The sequence below is a fragment of the Acomys minous genome (assembly GCF_964271855.1).
Source record: "Acomys minous genome assembly, chromosome: 4".
Taxonomy (NCBI): Eukaryota; Metazoa; Chordata; class Mammalia; order Rodentia; family Muridae; genus Acomys; species Acomys minous.
The window spans coordinates 34,349,248-34,364,874 of NC_140486.1; the positions used below are offsets into that span (position 1 = coordinate 34,349,248).

The following is a 15,627-nucleotide window of genomic DNA, read 5'->3' on the forward strand; positions in this document are numbered from 1 at the left end:
GCTGTTCAAATTTATCACTATTGCGTAACTGAGCCTTCTAAGCTGAGTGCATTTCAGTTCCCAGATGCAAAGCTGAATCAGTATTTATTTGCCTTCCTGCACGAGAAAAGCGTACAGTAAGATTGGCAGATACACATTTTGAAAGACTCACAAGACGTTTACAGCAGCGTGAATTTGAAACAAATGTGTATTTGAATATCTAATTAGCTTTAAAAAAAAAAGAACCTCCAAGTCAACGAAATTGGATATTTTATTTGAATACCATATGTTGTCTTAACGCATTTCTACCCTCCTTTGAAGACAACCATAGAGTAACGCTCATTGCCTCGGAGCCACAGATACTGGGCAGGGAATGCATGTAAACGTTTCACAAATTACTTCCTTTATTAGATGTGAACATCTCACATACAATGTCCCTTGCTGCAAACCCTTGCCCTACACTACTTGATACCCAAGGTCCCTTGGACTAAATCACTCCTCAGTTGACTCATGCTCGCAGCGGCCCTAGAGACAGGGGAGCTGGTTTCAGAGGCACTTGCTGACTCAAGGATTTAGGGCAAATTATTAATTACAAGTCTCCTTCCTCATCAATAGAAAAAAATAATAAGGGTCCTCCTCCCTTGGAATTATTATTTTTTGGGGGGGGTAAAAGAAATGTTTACAGAAGATTTGGTACAAAGCCTGGAATGTGGAATCCCCAAGGAATAACTCTGAAGCTCGGTTGCACTTGTGCGGCTCCGGCACTCCAAGAGCGGATTGTGTTGTGAAGTCTCCACTCCTCATTTGACTTGTCTTCCTCCTCCTTCTTGTATCTCCAAAATTCCTTCATGCTTCTTCTTTTTAACATCTCCTTTCTTACAAAAAACTTCATTGTGTAGTGCCATTAATGAATAATCACTTAAAATAGTGTTCCAGTTGGGAAAAAAAAATAGAGTTCAGTAAGAGTCAAGTTCTTCAGCTAAGGGAAAAGTACCCCTGGGGGTGGACCCTCAGGCTGCGGTGAGTTTGTAGAAGGTGCTAGAACACAGCTCAGAAGCCTCTGGCAACACTGTGGCCGTTGCCACTCTTGCCGCCCACAATGCAAGCTGGCCCAGATTCAGGGCTGAGTGGAGGTGAGCCTTGGGCTGCGTGTCCATTGAGTGCTTTCAAGGCTATATCCGGGGCTAGCTTTATACCCGTCACCACAGAACACCCAGAAAACAGGCAGAAAGGACAGACTCTATGGGTGGGATGGAGAGGTATATGCTAAGTCAGGGGGGCTGTTCCACAGCACTGACAGCCTCAGAGCAGACCGTCTGCGGAGAGAATTCAGATTTAGCTGTGGGTGCTGGGAAAGTGTCCTCATTCTGAATAGGTCAATACAGGTGGCCCGGAGGCGCTCAGCACCGTGGAGGGAAAAGTGAACCCTGAGTGACCACACAGCTGCCATTTCTACATGGTGTGTAGTTCTCTTGGCCAGAAGGGATGTGTCCTACTTCTCCATGGCTTCAAGGAAGGGGCAGGTGAGAACTCAAGGGACACAGAATTTGGCAGAAACAAAATTAATGTCATCAGAATATGCACTCCATTATTGAAGCGATCATCAACAGGCTGGCTGACTCTGTGGTTCGAACAACAACAAAAGTCATCCTCAAAAATCCAACTGGCCTTAGACTGCCTGAATTTTTTTTTTTTTTAAAACCGTCTTACAAATTTTGTACCTGTAAATAATTAAAATGGTTTCATTACAAACAAATCTATCCCACGCGTGTGGAACTGAAACAATACTCCAGCCAGCTTCATCTGCTTTCACAGGGGCTGACACTTTAGCCCATTGGTTTTGGTTTCTGCTCCACATTTGCTCTTTCCTGGGTAGCTTTGAAGGACTCCAGTCTTTGCTAGAGTTATGGCTCCGCATGCTGTGGCTTTTCAGATACAGGCTGAACGTCACTGATCTGGAAATCTAATAACAACATTGTTCCAAAATCCAAAATACTTAGCGTGCTGATATGACGTCTAATAACTTTTAGATTTCAGAATTCTTTAAGCTCGGGACATTTGGATGAAGGGATGCACAGCCAGTTAGCCTTGACAGATGACAACATTGTTCCGAAATCCAAAATACTTAGTGTGCTGATATGGTGTTCTAATGACTTTTAGATTTCAGAGTGTTTTAAGTTTGGGACATTTGGGTGAAAGAACGTACAGCCAGTTAACCTTTACAGATGGGCAGTGTTGTGAGATCCTATACTTCCTGTCACCAGAGTGAGGAGTTACAGGCTGGCTGAAAAACAAGAACAAACACACAACTGAAACACAGAGAGCTCGACAGTCTGAAGCATGATCCCAGGCAACTTAAATAAGTGATGGTCAACCTGGGACAGGATTTTACAAAAGCTGGAACCCTGCTGGCAGTGTGATCTGCTGTACGTAGGAACCCGGAACCGGGGCTCCCTCGGGAGCTTGGCCACATCATCTCCCACCCTCCCCTCCTGCTGTTCCTCAGTTTGATCACTGCTCAGCAGACACACTAATTTTCTTAACTTCGTCATAATTGCCAAGTTTGTTCCTGAACCAAGGAACACAACGGGCACCGCTCATTCCTTTGTTTTCAGCCCCCTTTGCTGGCTTTCACAAGGCTGGGCCGTTTAAGATTCTGTCTCAGTGGTCAAGTTGATGTGATTTAGGATAATCTGGAAACCAATCTCTGGCACATCCGTGAGGGAGTTTCCGTGTTAGGTTAACTGAGGTGGAAAGATGCATCATCTTAAATGTGGGTGGCGCCATGCCACGGGCTGAGGTTCTGGAATGAATGAAAAACGAGAACCGAAGCTGAACACCCACAGTCATCTCTCTCTACTTCCTGTTGGCAGTCACACCACGTGATCATCTGCCTCACGTGATCAGCTGCCCTGCTTCCGTGTCATGGTGGACTCTCTACTCAAACTGGGAATCAAAGTAGCTCACCCCCGAAAGTCGGCAGGTATTTTGTTTCAGCAATAAGAAAAGTAACTAACTTCCTCCCTGGGCTGCTCAGCATCCTCTTCTCCTCAGGCCTCACAAGTTCTATCAGAGTGGCTCTCAACCCAACTCTCCTAATGCTGAGACCCTTTAACACAGTTCCCCATTTTGTAGTGACCCCCAACCATAAAGTTATTTCACTGCTACTTCATAACTGCATTTTGCTACTGTTATAAATCATAGTATAAATATCTGATATTCAAGGGTATTTGATATTTGACCCCTGTGAAAGGGTTGTTTGATTCCTCAAAAGGGTCATGACCCACAAGTTGAGAGACTATCATCACAGGGGCTCATGTTGCCTTATTGTTCTGCAATACCATTGTCTACTTGTCTGTTTGTGTATCCCATGACTATCGCCCATCCAGATGTAAGCTTTGTGAGCACAAGAACTCCTGTCTTGCTCTTTTCTGTTTGCTATGTTCTCAATGCTTAGGTCAGAGAACACCCAGCACACAGTTGTTGACTGAAAAAATGCAAGAAGCAGTAGGAATATTTGCTGAAGGTCTTCTTAATACAAAGATAGATGTGAACATTTGGCAATATTCCTCAAACAGAAAATGCTTAGTAAATTCTATTCATGTTGAGAGAGATGGAGTATATTTCAAATGCCAGAGGATTTGGGAAGACTTTTCCAGTGGAACACTTCATTCCAGAGGTTATGTAGACTTTTCTAGGTGGCCATGGTACTGCCTGTTGCTACTTGTTTGAAAAGGTAGATATTTGCCAGAATTCGAGAAAGAAGTCTGAGTGGAAGGGTTAATTTCACATATGGCTATTGAGAAATGATTGACAACTTCTCCACTCATCCTTTTACAAACTGAGTCTGAAAACATCACCATGTTCTTTAAGTCTACAGATAAGCCTATAGTTATCTGTGATAAGCCTATAGTTATAGTGATGCAGTGCACCTGTTGACTGATCCTTTCGATCTCTTTTGTTAGAATTATTATTTGTCCATTAGAATTTGGATTCCAAGCCTCCCACCCAGTGATCCTTCAAAGTTGGTGCATATGTGTACACACACACACACACACACACACACACACACACACACACACACACCCTACACACGATTCTATCGAGAGGTATGAACCTCTTGTCCTTCAACTTCCTATTAAATCTAATTGTTGTTGGTTGCTTGGAGCACTGGCTGGGCCTTTGTTCAGGGTGGAGTCCAAAAATGTAGGTGGGGCTCTTCTCTACCACAGAGAGAAGGTGCTGCAAGTTATAGACCTGAGGAGAATGGCATAAAGTAGACCCAGAATAAAGGATAACGTCTTCTATTCCCTTAACTTGGTAAGGCTAGATATTTAATAGAGAAAAGAGGTTTACCATTTAGTAGAGAAAAAGCTGACTTGAAGCATTTTGAAAACATTAAGATTACACTATTGCTTCTTGGTTCAGCTACCTGAGAAGTAGTGTATGTCATGCAAGAGAAGACAGAATCTATAGACTGACTTCCTGCGGCAGGAGTTCCAGTGCCACAGCTTAAGCTTAAGGGAGATTCTGAGCAATGCCCCTGGCTGTTCTGTCCTGAGGCTTGCCCATCGACAGCATAAGCCTCCTAACCTTTCCGTGCTTCCAGCAACCAGCACACAAGCAGCACTTACTCCACTCCACCTCCAACTAAAGAGCGAATGCAAAGGCTTTCATCTGTGGAGTGCTTACTGGTAAAGTGCAGGACTCAACCCTAAAATAGCTTGCGGTCATTGGTAGAAGTTTCTCCATTGCTTACAGATGACTACTTACAGGGTCAAGGCCTCGTAGCTGATACATGGTTGAATTCTAACCCAAACCCAAGCCTTTGAACTCTGAGGCTGGTCTCCTCACTCTTGCAGTTTGTAGCTTGTGCCCCCAGGACAATCACTCTCATACTTTTGAAAAAAAAGGGATTGGAGCCAGAAACCCCTGTCCAACTCACCACAAATGCTTGTCTTTTTAAAATAACATATATATGAATTCTTTGAAAATTTTATGTATTTACACAATGTGTTTCAATCCACCACTACCTCCCTTCAAACTCCCCTTATGTCCTTTGCCCTACCTCCTTCCCAACTTTATGCCCTCTCTTTTTCAACAGTTCAGAACAAATGAAAATTTTTATTTGAATTCAAAGCTACCTTCAGTGACGTTTATGACCCACTTCATTTATTACACACACACACACACACACACACACACACACACACACACACACTTATAGAAATAAACAAACCTGAAAACACATTAGTTTTGCTGTCTCTTCTAAGCAAAATTTCGAAACAAAGCAAATAGTCCTGGAGAGAAAGTTAACTTTCCAAGTCCTTTCAGTTAGAAATTCAGAATTCTAGTAGCATTCTAGTAGCTGTATTGGAAAGATACCTCTATTTATTTTTAAACATCATGTGCATAATTTAAGGATTATCTTAAGTCTCCTGCCAAACATGTTTCTGAAGCCTGGTGTTACTATTAGGAGAGGTTCAGTTTGGCAAGGTTAATGGTGATGCCTTTGAGTAATTATCCAGAACAAAATAATAAACATCATTTCATAGTTGAATATCATTCCCATCAATATACTTTTTTATTTTCATTTTTGCCCATCACACAGAGAAACGCAGAGAGATTTAACTTGATTTACAGGGGGAAAACGCAACCCGAAATGTACTTTTTTTCACTCGGGGGATGGGACAAGGAGAAAAGGCCAGCCAGCTGGTTTTCATCTATCTGCCATAATTCTCTGTTTAGTTTACACTATTAAACTCCAGCGCCTTGCTTTCATCTTAACTGTTATAGTATGCCTTATTGCAGATTCAAGCATGTTGCATCTTGATAGGGTTTTTAGACTTCAACAAAGCACCATCCTTCACACTGGTTGTCGCCATATGGGTAGTAAATGCATCCAACATTTTCTCATTGGCGCCTGCATCGTTATGTTTTGCCACCACTGCCTTCTTAGGGTTTCAGAAAAATCACTGTGGATACTACGGTTTGAAGATATCAGGAGACTCTATGTTGATTTTGTACACAGCCAGGTCCAGGTTAGGACCCCTTGGCCCTGTAGATGACCTCACATCTGCTTGCTGAAGGTGGCAGGGAGGTAGTGGGAGCAGAGAATCCACAAAAGAAAAAGAACAGAAAGCAAGAGCAACCATCAACCCTCGTGGATGAGAAGGGGTGAGGAGGCTGGCGTACCTGTTCTGTCTTCGTTTTGTGAGTCACATCTTCTGCACAGGGCTGGGATGGTCTTGAGAGATGTGACTGAATACTGAATGGGGGGAAGACAGAGAGAAGAGGCTGTAAAATGGAGATTTAAAATAAAGGCATTCACTCAAATCATCAAGAAACAAAATTAATACTGAACACAGGAAGTGAGACTTGAGTACAAGAAGTGGACCTCCTTGTGACCCGATGTCACCCTAAGCTCGGTCTGCAAGCACCTCAGCAGACACAGGTTAGAAAGAAGCCTGGCAGCTCTTATCTAATGGACAAAGTAAGGCGTACCCAACAGCTATTCTGTCTCTCCTCATTTATAGCTGAATGATAGTCATAATTATTGAACCTTAAATATTTCCAGAAGATACTGTTTCTTCAATGCTCAGAGCCAGCCTCAGGTGTGAAAAGCCTGGTGGAGAAGCCTTTGGCTTCCTCAACATCCAGGGTAAGGGAGACATGTCTGTGTTGGTGTGGGACCACACTACATTAAAAACCCAAAGCTGTGGCTAGAGAGATGGCTCAGTGGTTAAGAGCACTTACTGCTCTTGCAGAGGAGACTGGTTCAGTTCCCAGCACCCTCGTGGTGGGCCACAGCCATCTGGAGCTTCAGTTCCAGGGGGTCCAGTGCCTTCTTTTGGCCTCTGCATCCACTCATGCAGGTGCTCCATGAAGTGTACATATTCATACACATAAAATAAACACATTGTGGAATATCTCCTCCATCTATGGAGATTAAAAGTTTTGCTGGGTATAGTAGTCTGGGCTGACATCTCTTGGTCTCTTGGTGTCCGTAAGATATCTGTTCCTCTGGCTTTTGAGTCTCTGTTGAGAAGTTGGGTGTAATTCTGAGAGGCCTGCCTTTTATATGTGACTTGGCCTTTTTACCTTGCAGCTTTTTAAATATTCTTTCATTCTGTGCATTTAGTGTTTCGATTACTATGTAGTGGGAGGATTTTATTTTTTGGTCCAATCTATTTGGTGCTCTGTAAGCTTCTTGTATGCTTACAGGCCTCTTTTTCTTTAGGTTAAGGAAATTTTCTCCAATGATTTTGGTTGAAAATATTTTCTGGGCTTTGGAGCTATGATTTATGGGGTCTTCATTGGATACCTGTCAATCTGTCTTGAGAGAAGGGTGTCTTCAAACAAAATAAGGAGAATGAATAGAATATAGAATGGAATGAAGCCTTTAATCAAAGTTTAAGTCAGAAACTATCTTCAGCCATGCTCACACTTTACTCCGTAAAACACAATTTACTCAAAATATTTTGCTCTGCATCTCTAGGAACTACAGGTACATATCATGAACTACTTCTCCATTGTAAAACGTGAGGCGACTGAGAAAAAAAATAATTTAATCTAAAAGAAAAATGATCAGGGGGAACCCATTAGGATTAGTCTAGCATCACAAGTGAGGCCTGTGTAAGCAGAATGCGTGTCTCAATGCAAAGGTACTTTAGTTGGCACAGCGTTGCGAGACAGCCCTCCAGGGCTCCCGTGGAGCACCAGCGAAGCAAGGCAGGGGAGCACGCACTTGCGGCTACTGTCAGTTTGCCAACTGCATATCGCAAACAAATTGAATTTCCAGTATTTCCAAATGAAAAAAAAAAATGAAATCTCAGAAGACTAGTTATAGAACTTATTCTTACCTGTCTGATGCAATAGCATCCTGTTTGTGCTGGTCATCCCTAAGGGACTACAGGTGCTTCAGCAAACATGCTAGACGCAGATGGAGGGAGGGAGGCCTCTTAAGCTGGAGCTGAGCCTCAATTTTTCCCTTCTGCATTGTGTATGCACGAGTGTGTGTGTGTGTGTGTGTGTGTGTGTGTGTGTGTGTGTGTAGGGAGGGGTCAGGGATAATTTAGATGGAGAGGCTTCATCTTGGTAGTAACAAGGTACCTTATGTTCCTACTAAGTATGAGCTCTCTAAGGAATCTGGTAGCTTTTTGAGGCCAGCTGGTGTAGGTTAAATTACACAGTCTATAATTCAATTAAAACGAGGCTTTGTTTATGTTGCTGTACCCCATGAAACACCCTTTGGCAAAGTCTCACCACCTCTCCTGCTCCATCCCCTCCCCACCTCCCCGCTGCGCTCCCCTTCTTTCCCACCCCTCTCCCTCCCTTTTTGGCTTTTAACCCAAGACAACATTTAAAAAGGGAGAAAATTAGTTGATTGAGTTTAAATACGGGCAACGATACTTTCAGCAAGGTTTTCTCATTGGGCTTAAATGATATATACCTGGTTAAAACAGGTGAACTGTTGTCTGCATCCCAGGTACAGGCACTCCATGTCACCTGAGAGCCAGGCTCACTGGGATCTCAGCTTTATCAGCTGCAGTTCCAGCTCTCCCTGTTTGCCCGCAAAGGCTCACAGTGAGGTCTAGTTTGCTGAGGTTAACCCCCGAACAGCACTGGCTACTTGACTGGTGTGTAAACAGAGTATCACAGCTGAAGCAAGGCACGAGGGGGGTGCACATCTGTAATCTTAGCACATAGGTGGCAAAGACAGGCAGTCTCTGAGTTCAAGTTCAAGGCTAGGATAATCTGTCTATCTATCTATCTACCTACCTACTAGGGTGACACATTGAGGCTCTGTCTTAAAACAAAACAAGAACGAAAAAAAAAATCCTCAAGCAACGGACCAACAATAAAAACCAAAGCAAACCAAGCCAACATACCAAAACAGAGTCTGGGAAAGGGTGAAATATAGGCTGTGGCTTTGCCCAGGGTGGAAAAGGATGTTTCTTTTGTGAAGGCAGAGATTTGAATTTTTTACATCACAGCCACTAAGAAACTATGGCCCTGAAGAAAAAAACAATGCTTTACTCCTGGGAATAGAAATGAAAAACACAGTAACCTAAGGGTTTAAAAAAAATAGATCAGCTAGAAAATGATGTAGTTTGTGGAGACTTTTCAGGATTCATGGAATACCACATTCAGCTGTGACACTGACTACGCATTCAATAAATCCATCGCTTTTGTTTTTCACAAAGAGGCAATTTAAGAGTAGTTTGAGGACTTACATCTGTAAATATAAACACTGCAAGGAAAGACAATGCAACAGAGTGATCTAAAGATGGTTACATTGGGATGGGAGGAAATGCCTAGGAAACATGTGATTTATAGAAGCAACATGCAAGTGCATTTTTTTTTTCTTTGCAAACTTGAGAATGAGCCCGTGACCCAGGATGTCTCTCTTGCAGGAGTGCACTATGTTACCATCTGGGAGCTGGGATGGAAGAGTTCCTGGAAAGACGTCCCCATTCACAGGACAGATGGCCTTTTATAAGCAACTGTCAGATGGCTAACCTACCTCATTCATAGGACAATTACTAGTAGGACCCCCTGCCACTTCATTCTGAACAAACCAAGAGCCATGCATCTTCCTTCCATTTACCCTCCAACTCAGATTGTGTTCCCTAGACCCTGTTGTCCTTGGGTGATACAAAGGAGGGGAGAGAGAGAGAGAGAGAGAGAGAGAGAGAGAGAGAGAGAGAGAGAGAGAGAGAGAGAGAGAGAGAGAGAGAGAGAGAGAGAGAGAGAGAGAGGCGCTTTTAGCTACACGAGAGGTGCATTGGTTCTCCTTTTACTATGTTGGTCTAACATCTTCCTTTTCTTGATTCATAACAACAGAACATGGCTTCTTCACTGGACAGTGGGAATCTCCGACCACTCTAGATATTGTTTGGGACTGGAAAACGTTGGCCTTTAATCCCGCCAACCAGAGCCAGTAAGGCGAGCATGCAGATGTTACTCAAGTGGTAACGAGCCACAGAAAAGGAAAGAACATCCCAAGCACATTTTCAAGCTAGCAAAATTTAAATAACCGAGGCTCTATTACATTTCCAAAGGAAGAAGAAAACGAAGCGTCCATTTAAACAACTATCGCGAGATTCATGCTTTCTAAGACGCTCCCAGAATTCAGGCAGTGCTTCAGGCAGCCCCGCTGGCAGAACCACGGCCTTCCATACCAGCAAAGCTGCCTGTAAAAGCAGACACATGGCGAAAGAGATTTTTTTTCTGAGCTTAAGGCTGTTTTCTAAAATATTATCCTCTTCATAGGATTGCCTGCCAATGGAGAAGAGTGTTCTGACTCCACGCAGCTCTGAGGATGCGGTACAGATAGACCACTGCTGTGTCCCTAACCCTCTGCTCCTGTTTTTCAGGCCCTTGCCCTGCCAGCATCCTCCTTCCCTCCTCCTCAGCCACTCTCTCAACAGCTCTCTTGAGCAACCTCACACATCAGGATGCTCTGCCTCCCTCAATGGCTACCAGCTTTCCTGCTCTTGTGCTCATCTGGCACATCCTTTGCAAGGCTTGCCTTTGTTCTTGTCTCTGTGTCCTTTGGCTGCATGGTGTGACACTTAGTTTGGCTAGAGTTTTAACTGGGAAACTTTGTGTCCACTGAAATTTATCATGACCAGTCTCTTAGGTTTTATTTTCATTCCTAAACTCTTGGTTTCTCTTTTGGACTTTCTTGGTTTTTTTTTTTTTTTTGTTTGTTTGTTTTTTTTTTGTTTGTTTGTTTTTTCTCTTTATACCTGAAATCTACTTTCCAGTTTCTTTTGTAGAAGCTTTACTTTTCCTCCCCCACATAGGATAGATTACTGTACAGCCCTTTCCATGGGACCTTTGGCTTTTTCAACACAACATTTCATCAGGAGACTTAACCAAAATCTCCGTTTCTGCCACTACCCCTCCACAGAATCAGGCAGATGGTCTACATCTTATATATTTGTTCCACTCTCTTTAGGTACATTTCATTTTGCCAATTGAGATCCATTAATGAGAATTACTATAATCAACTCTATTCTTACATGCATATGACTTTTGGGATGGTTTCTTGTTTTAATTGTATTTGTCAAGATTGGAAAAAAGTAACAAAATTCTCTTAGGCCTTTTATGCTAGATATTGTTTGTGGCTGGTCTGAGAAAAACTCAACAGCTCTTTCTGATCAGTTTTTAAGAGTGTGCCAGAAACCCTGTATTGTAATACTAATGTAATTGATACAATATGTGCTTAGGCAATATTTGAAGGTACACACATTGGGAAAGGGGGTGTGATAACAATGCTGAAGGACCTCCTCCTCTTCCTCTACCTCCTCCTCCTCTTCCTCTTCTACCTCCTCCTCCTCCTCCACCTCTTCCTCCTCCTCCTCTACCTCCTCCTCATTCTCCTCCTGTGAGGACTGGACATGAATAGTGAGAGATCTAGGGGAACTGCAACGTCTGAGGATGACCACGAGGCCCAGCAAAGTCTTCTTCAATAGGATGGTTACACATGTGGGTTCTGGCGTCAGACTGCTCACATTATACCCAGACTTCAGCATTTTCTTGGTCATCTTATTTATTAATCCCATTGGTAGAATGGGGTAATTATAATATGGAAATAGAAGGTGGGTATGAAGACTGTGAGCTGATACTGTAAAGCATAAAAATCCTATCTGGTGTCCACTGAAGTGCTCAAAAATGCTACTGAGTACTCTGATTATTTACATTTAGAGCATGAAAGACCACTAAAAAGTTAAGCCTACATAATAATAAATATTGAAAAATTACAAATAATGAAACAATTAAAGAGACACATTTATCTTGCAGTAGGGCAGCTGGCAAGCCATGGACCTTGTCCAGAATCAGTGCTGTCTAGCTTCAAATGTGAGCCAAGAGCCAGTCACCACCAAGATACACAGACTGCCAGGAGCAAGTGATTGGTATAGAGATGTGACCTCATGTGAAATTAACCTGATATTTCACAGTAATAATAAAGACATTACTGCCTAGGAAATATAGTTAGCTTATTGGCTATTATAAACTCTCTGAGAGCACAGACCAAGTCTGTACTGTTTCTCCAAATCTAGAACCTTGCCCGGAATACTGTTGATGTTTAATAAACACTTGCTGGCAAAATAGTTAGCTATGAGCAAGTAGTTTGTATAAAAAAAAAGCTGTGTAGTCAGTCTCATAAATACTATGGCAACTTGGCAAGAGAAGAACTCAAGAGTAAGTCAAATTAAAAATTAGTTGCTCTTTAAATTAAAATTAAAATAAAAATTTAAGTTAAAAGTGTTACCGCTCTTTCTTCTTGAAAAATCAGTCTCAGACTAATTTTCTTCTTTTCTGGGGGTGTTTGGTCTAAGATAGAGAAGGGAGCTTGATCCCAATCTTGAGGTCCACAACATATTATCTATACATTATTTGTGGATCAGACAATTCCTAGTTAATTTCTTGGGAGGCACTTAGAAAACAAGGCAATACAGAGCAGTTAGCATTAAAACAAGGTATACGCTTTTAACGCCGTGGGGCGAAAGGAGGGGAAATAAGATCCCATTTGGGCTCAAATGTAGGACACAGCAAATAAAACACCGCAAAAGAGGGGAGGGGGCGGAGATAGTGGTGTCCTGATCGCTACTGAAGCCACATCACACTGATGGCATCAAGAAAGGTTTAAATATGGACAAGAGACAGGTGACTTCCCAGAAGGGCAGGGCTGATAAGAACAACAAAGCAGGGACTGGGGCATCCAGAGTCTACAAGAAGCACCTGGCCGCCTCCTGGGGGAATGTCAGGTATAGGAACCGTGAAGGTCTTGCTTGGTTTCCTTTTAGCTGATTTTACTTAGTTATACTGGGAACCAAGTCCCTCACTGCCAAGAAGCAATTTTCAAGCCCTCCAGTATCAAATGGGACGTGATGGCACATGAGGTGGTTGGATTAAAGGTATAGAGGTGCCCCCCACTCAACTAAGTTTCTCAGAAGGGCACAGTACCCTGGTCAAAGAGTTCCGTAGTCCTGACCCTATCTGTAACCATGTGACAGTCACAGTCCCCCTGGATTCTCAGTTCTGTCATCTGTGAAACAGGATGAAAGCTAAGCCCTCGTCTCTTAGCTCTGTGAGGCCTGAGTAAGATAACTGACTTAGAAGTCTCAGCCTGTCGCACTCCCCCTATCTGCAGCTCAGCCTCTGTCTTAGGGATGCCATGCTTCCGAAGAGTCCTGGAGGGTTTTGTTTTGGTTTTGATGACAGGAAGGCCCGCTTCTCAGGCAAATGCAGGGCTCTGTAAACTAATTTGCAGCGAGAGAAAGGTCTGCGCCTTTGTGTTTGTGTGAGCTCTCCCCCACAAGCTTACAGCTCTCCTCTCCGAAGGCTAGGTTACAGGACGTACAGTTTTAACTTCGCATTTTACAAAGGAAGCCCACTCTTTTCAAGTCTGGGGAACTTCAAAAATCACTGGGTTGCCTTCTGCGTTTTGTCCCATTAGATGAAGACAGCAAGTTCTACTTGTTTTTCTATACAAATATACAGCCTGTGTTTTAATGAGAACAAGAACCAGTCTCATGACCAGCGGGGAAAACCATGAAATACAAAGCCCAAACTACGTAACTGGGCTAGAGTTGGAGGGTAAGAAGGGGAGTTTTAAACCCCCCCCCCCGCATGAATTTTGTAAACTTCTTTCCCAAATGCTGCCTGGACTCCCAGCCCCACCCCACCGCCCCACCCCATTTCTGCCACTTCATCAGGAAAGAGGCAAAAGAGCCTGCAGAGAGAGATCTGTGCAATCTGAATAATAAAGGCACGGTCATGGGAAACTTCACTTCTCTTTGCCTGGTGAGTTAGCCCTTGGGAAACGCACCCCATTCTGACTCTCAGCATTTGAATCCATCTCCTGTAGCAGCCTCTACAGCCAGCGCTCCTACTTTACCTAAACAGACCAACAACACTTGCTTCACTCTTCAAGAGTTTGTCTTCACTTTTTTCTCTCTATGAAATCACTAAATATGAACACTGGAACTGTCATGTTCAGTGTATTAAACTTGATTCATACCGAATTATGATAAAAATCATGTATTAGGCTGGAGAGGTTGCTAAATAGAGCTTCTTCAGTTTCAAAAGGGATTGGAATAGACTTGGATTTCTCACCCTCCATACTGTCAACATTTTAGGCTGGATAATCCTCCATCAAGGAGGCTCTCCTGTACATCCCTGGTGTCTATCCACCAGAGCCGGTAGCATCTTCCCGGTATGACAATGGGACTTTACTATCACCAAATGTTTGCTGTTGGCTTGAATCACGGCAATAAACTATATTCATCTGGGAGAGGCAGGGGAGTGCTACAGTGAACCTGAGTATTTTGGAAATTGCTCCTGACTAACCCCGTGACCCTTGGCAACAGGTAAGTTCTCGACTCTTCAGTATCCTTCACTGGTCAAAGGAAGATGACTACAGTACCTTCTCCATAGGACCTGTGTGAGCATGAAACAAGACGTTGCCTGGCCCATAGGTAATAATTATTTTCTATTCTTGTTTCACTGATGCTATGCAATTCAAACCTAGCTTAAGTTTTAATACAGGCTGAAGATCCAAACATTAGAGCCTACTTAAAAGGGAGTTTGGGGGTGAAGGTACATTCTTACTGATGGAAATTCAAATTTATGGCTCAGAGTGGTCAAGTTAGAGAGGCTCAACCATTGCATAATCCTGTAAACCAATTTGCTAAACAGCTCTAGTTATTGTTTAATACATTTTATCTTTCAAGTCGAGCTTCCTAATTCATCAAAATTATGGGCTGCTGCCAGCTGATTCTTCTGTAAATATAACTGCTCTGTTGTACTTAAAAGAAAATCTTGACACCATGCCTGGTCTTTTCCCTCGAGTTCTTTCTCCACTATTGGTCAGATAAATATTATTGTATTATTCATTGAAACAATAACAAAAGCTACTATTTTAAAGAATAACTTACTGTGTGCCAAGCTAAGTGTTTCACATATATTATCATTTCACCCAAACCTTAAAACAATGTTAATAAGTTAGACGAGCACCTCAGGAAAGAGAAATTAATGTGCTTCAAATCATCCAGCTAATGAAGGACAGAAGAAGCTAGGAGCCCGAGCTGGTTGCCTTCAAAGCCTGTTTTATCCTTAAAGCACAACATGGCAGGTTTTGTCATGCTTGCCTTTGAGGCAGGAGATCATACACTCAAGGCTAGCCTGGGCTACATAGTAACCCTCTGTCTAACAAAACCAAGAGTTGGGGATACAACTGAGTGGTAGAACACATTCCTTGAATGCGCAATTCAGTGAGTTCTGTTCCCAGCAAGGAAACTACACAAATGAATAAACAAACAATTGCTCTGGATAAAGCCAAAATTAATAACACAAAAAACCCAACACTCAAACTATATCTTTGCCATCAAACCTAAAGAGCTACAGCCAAGCTTAGAGATAATGCAATCTTTCTACAACTTGCAACTTTCGAACAAATCTCAATGCTGTTTCTTACTTTTTGGACTTTTATTTAAATCCAAATACCTTGAGAGGAAGAGTCACATAAGAACCACATTCTGAAGACTTTCCCAAGTCAAGCACACACACACACACACACACACACACACACACACACACACACACACACACACACACCATGGGAAAGAGCACTCT

General features: G+C 42.8%; 1 protein-coding gene across 8 annotated transcripts in view; it reads right to left on the minus strand.

The window, feature by feature from the left end:
• Positions 1–15,627, minus strand: part of SNCAIP (synuclein alpha interacting protein) — a 138,409-nt gene that overhangs the window by 50,015 nt on the left and 72,767 nt on the right. For all 8 annotated transcript variants that reach the window (XM_084779406.1, XM_084779405.1, XM_084779408.1 and 5 more), the window contains one exon: positions 6,175–6,247. In XM_084779406.1, the coding sequence (XP_084635532.1) occupies positions 6,175–6,247 (73 nt within the window). The remainder of the gene's footprint in view (positions 1–6,174; positions 6,248–15,627) is intronic.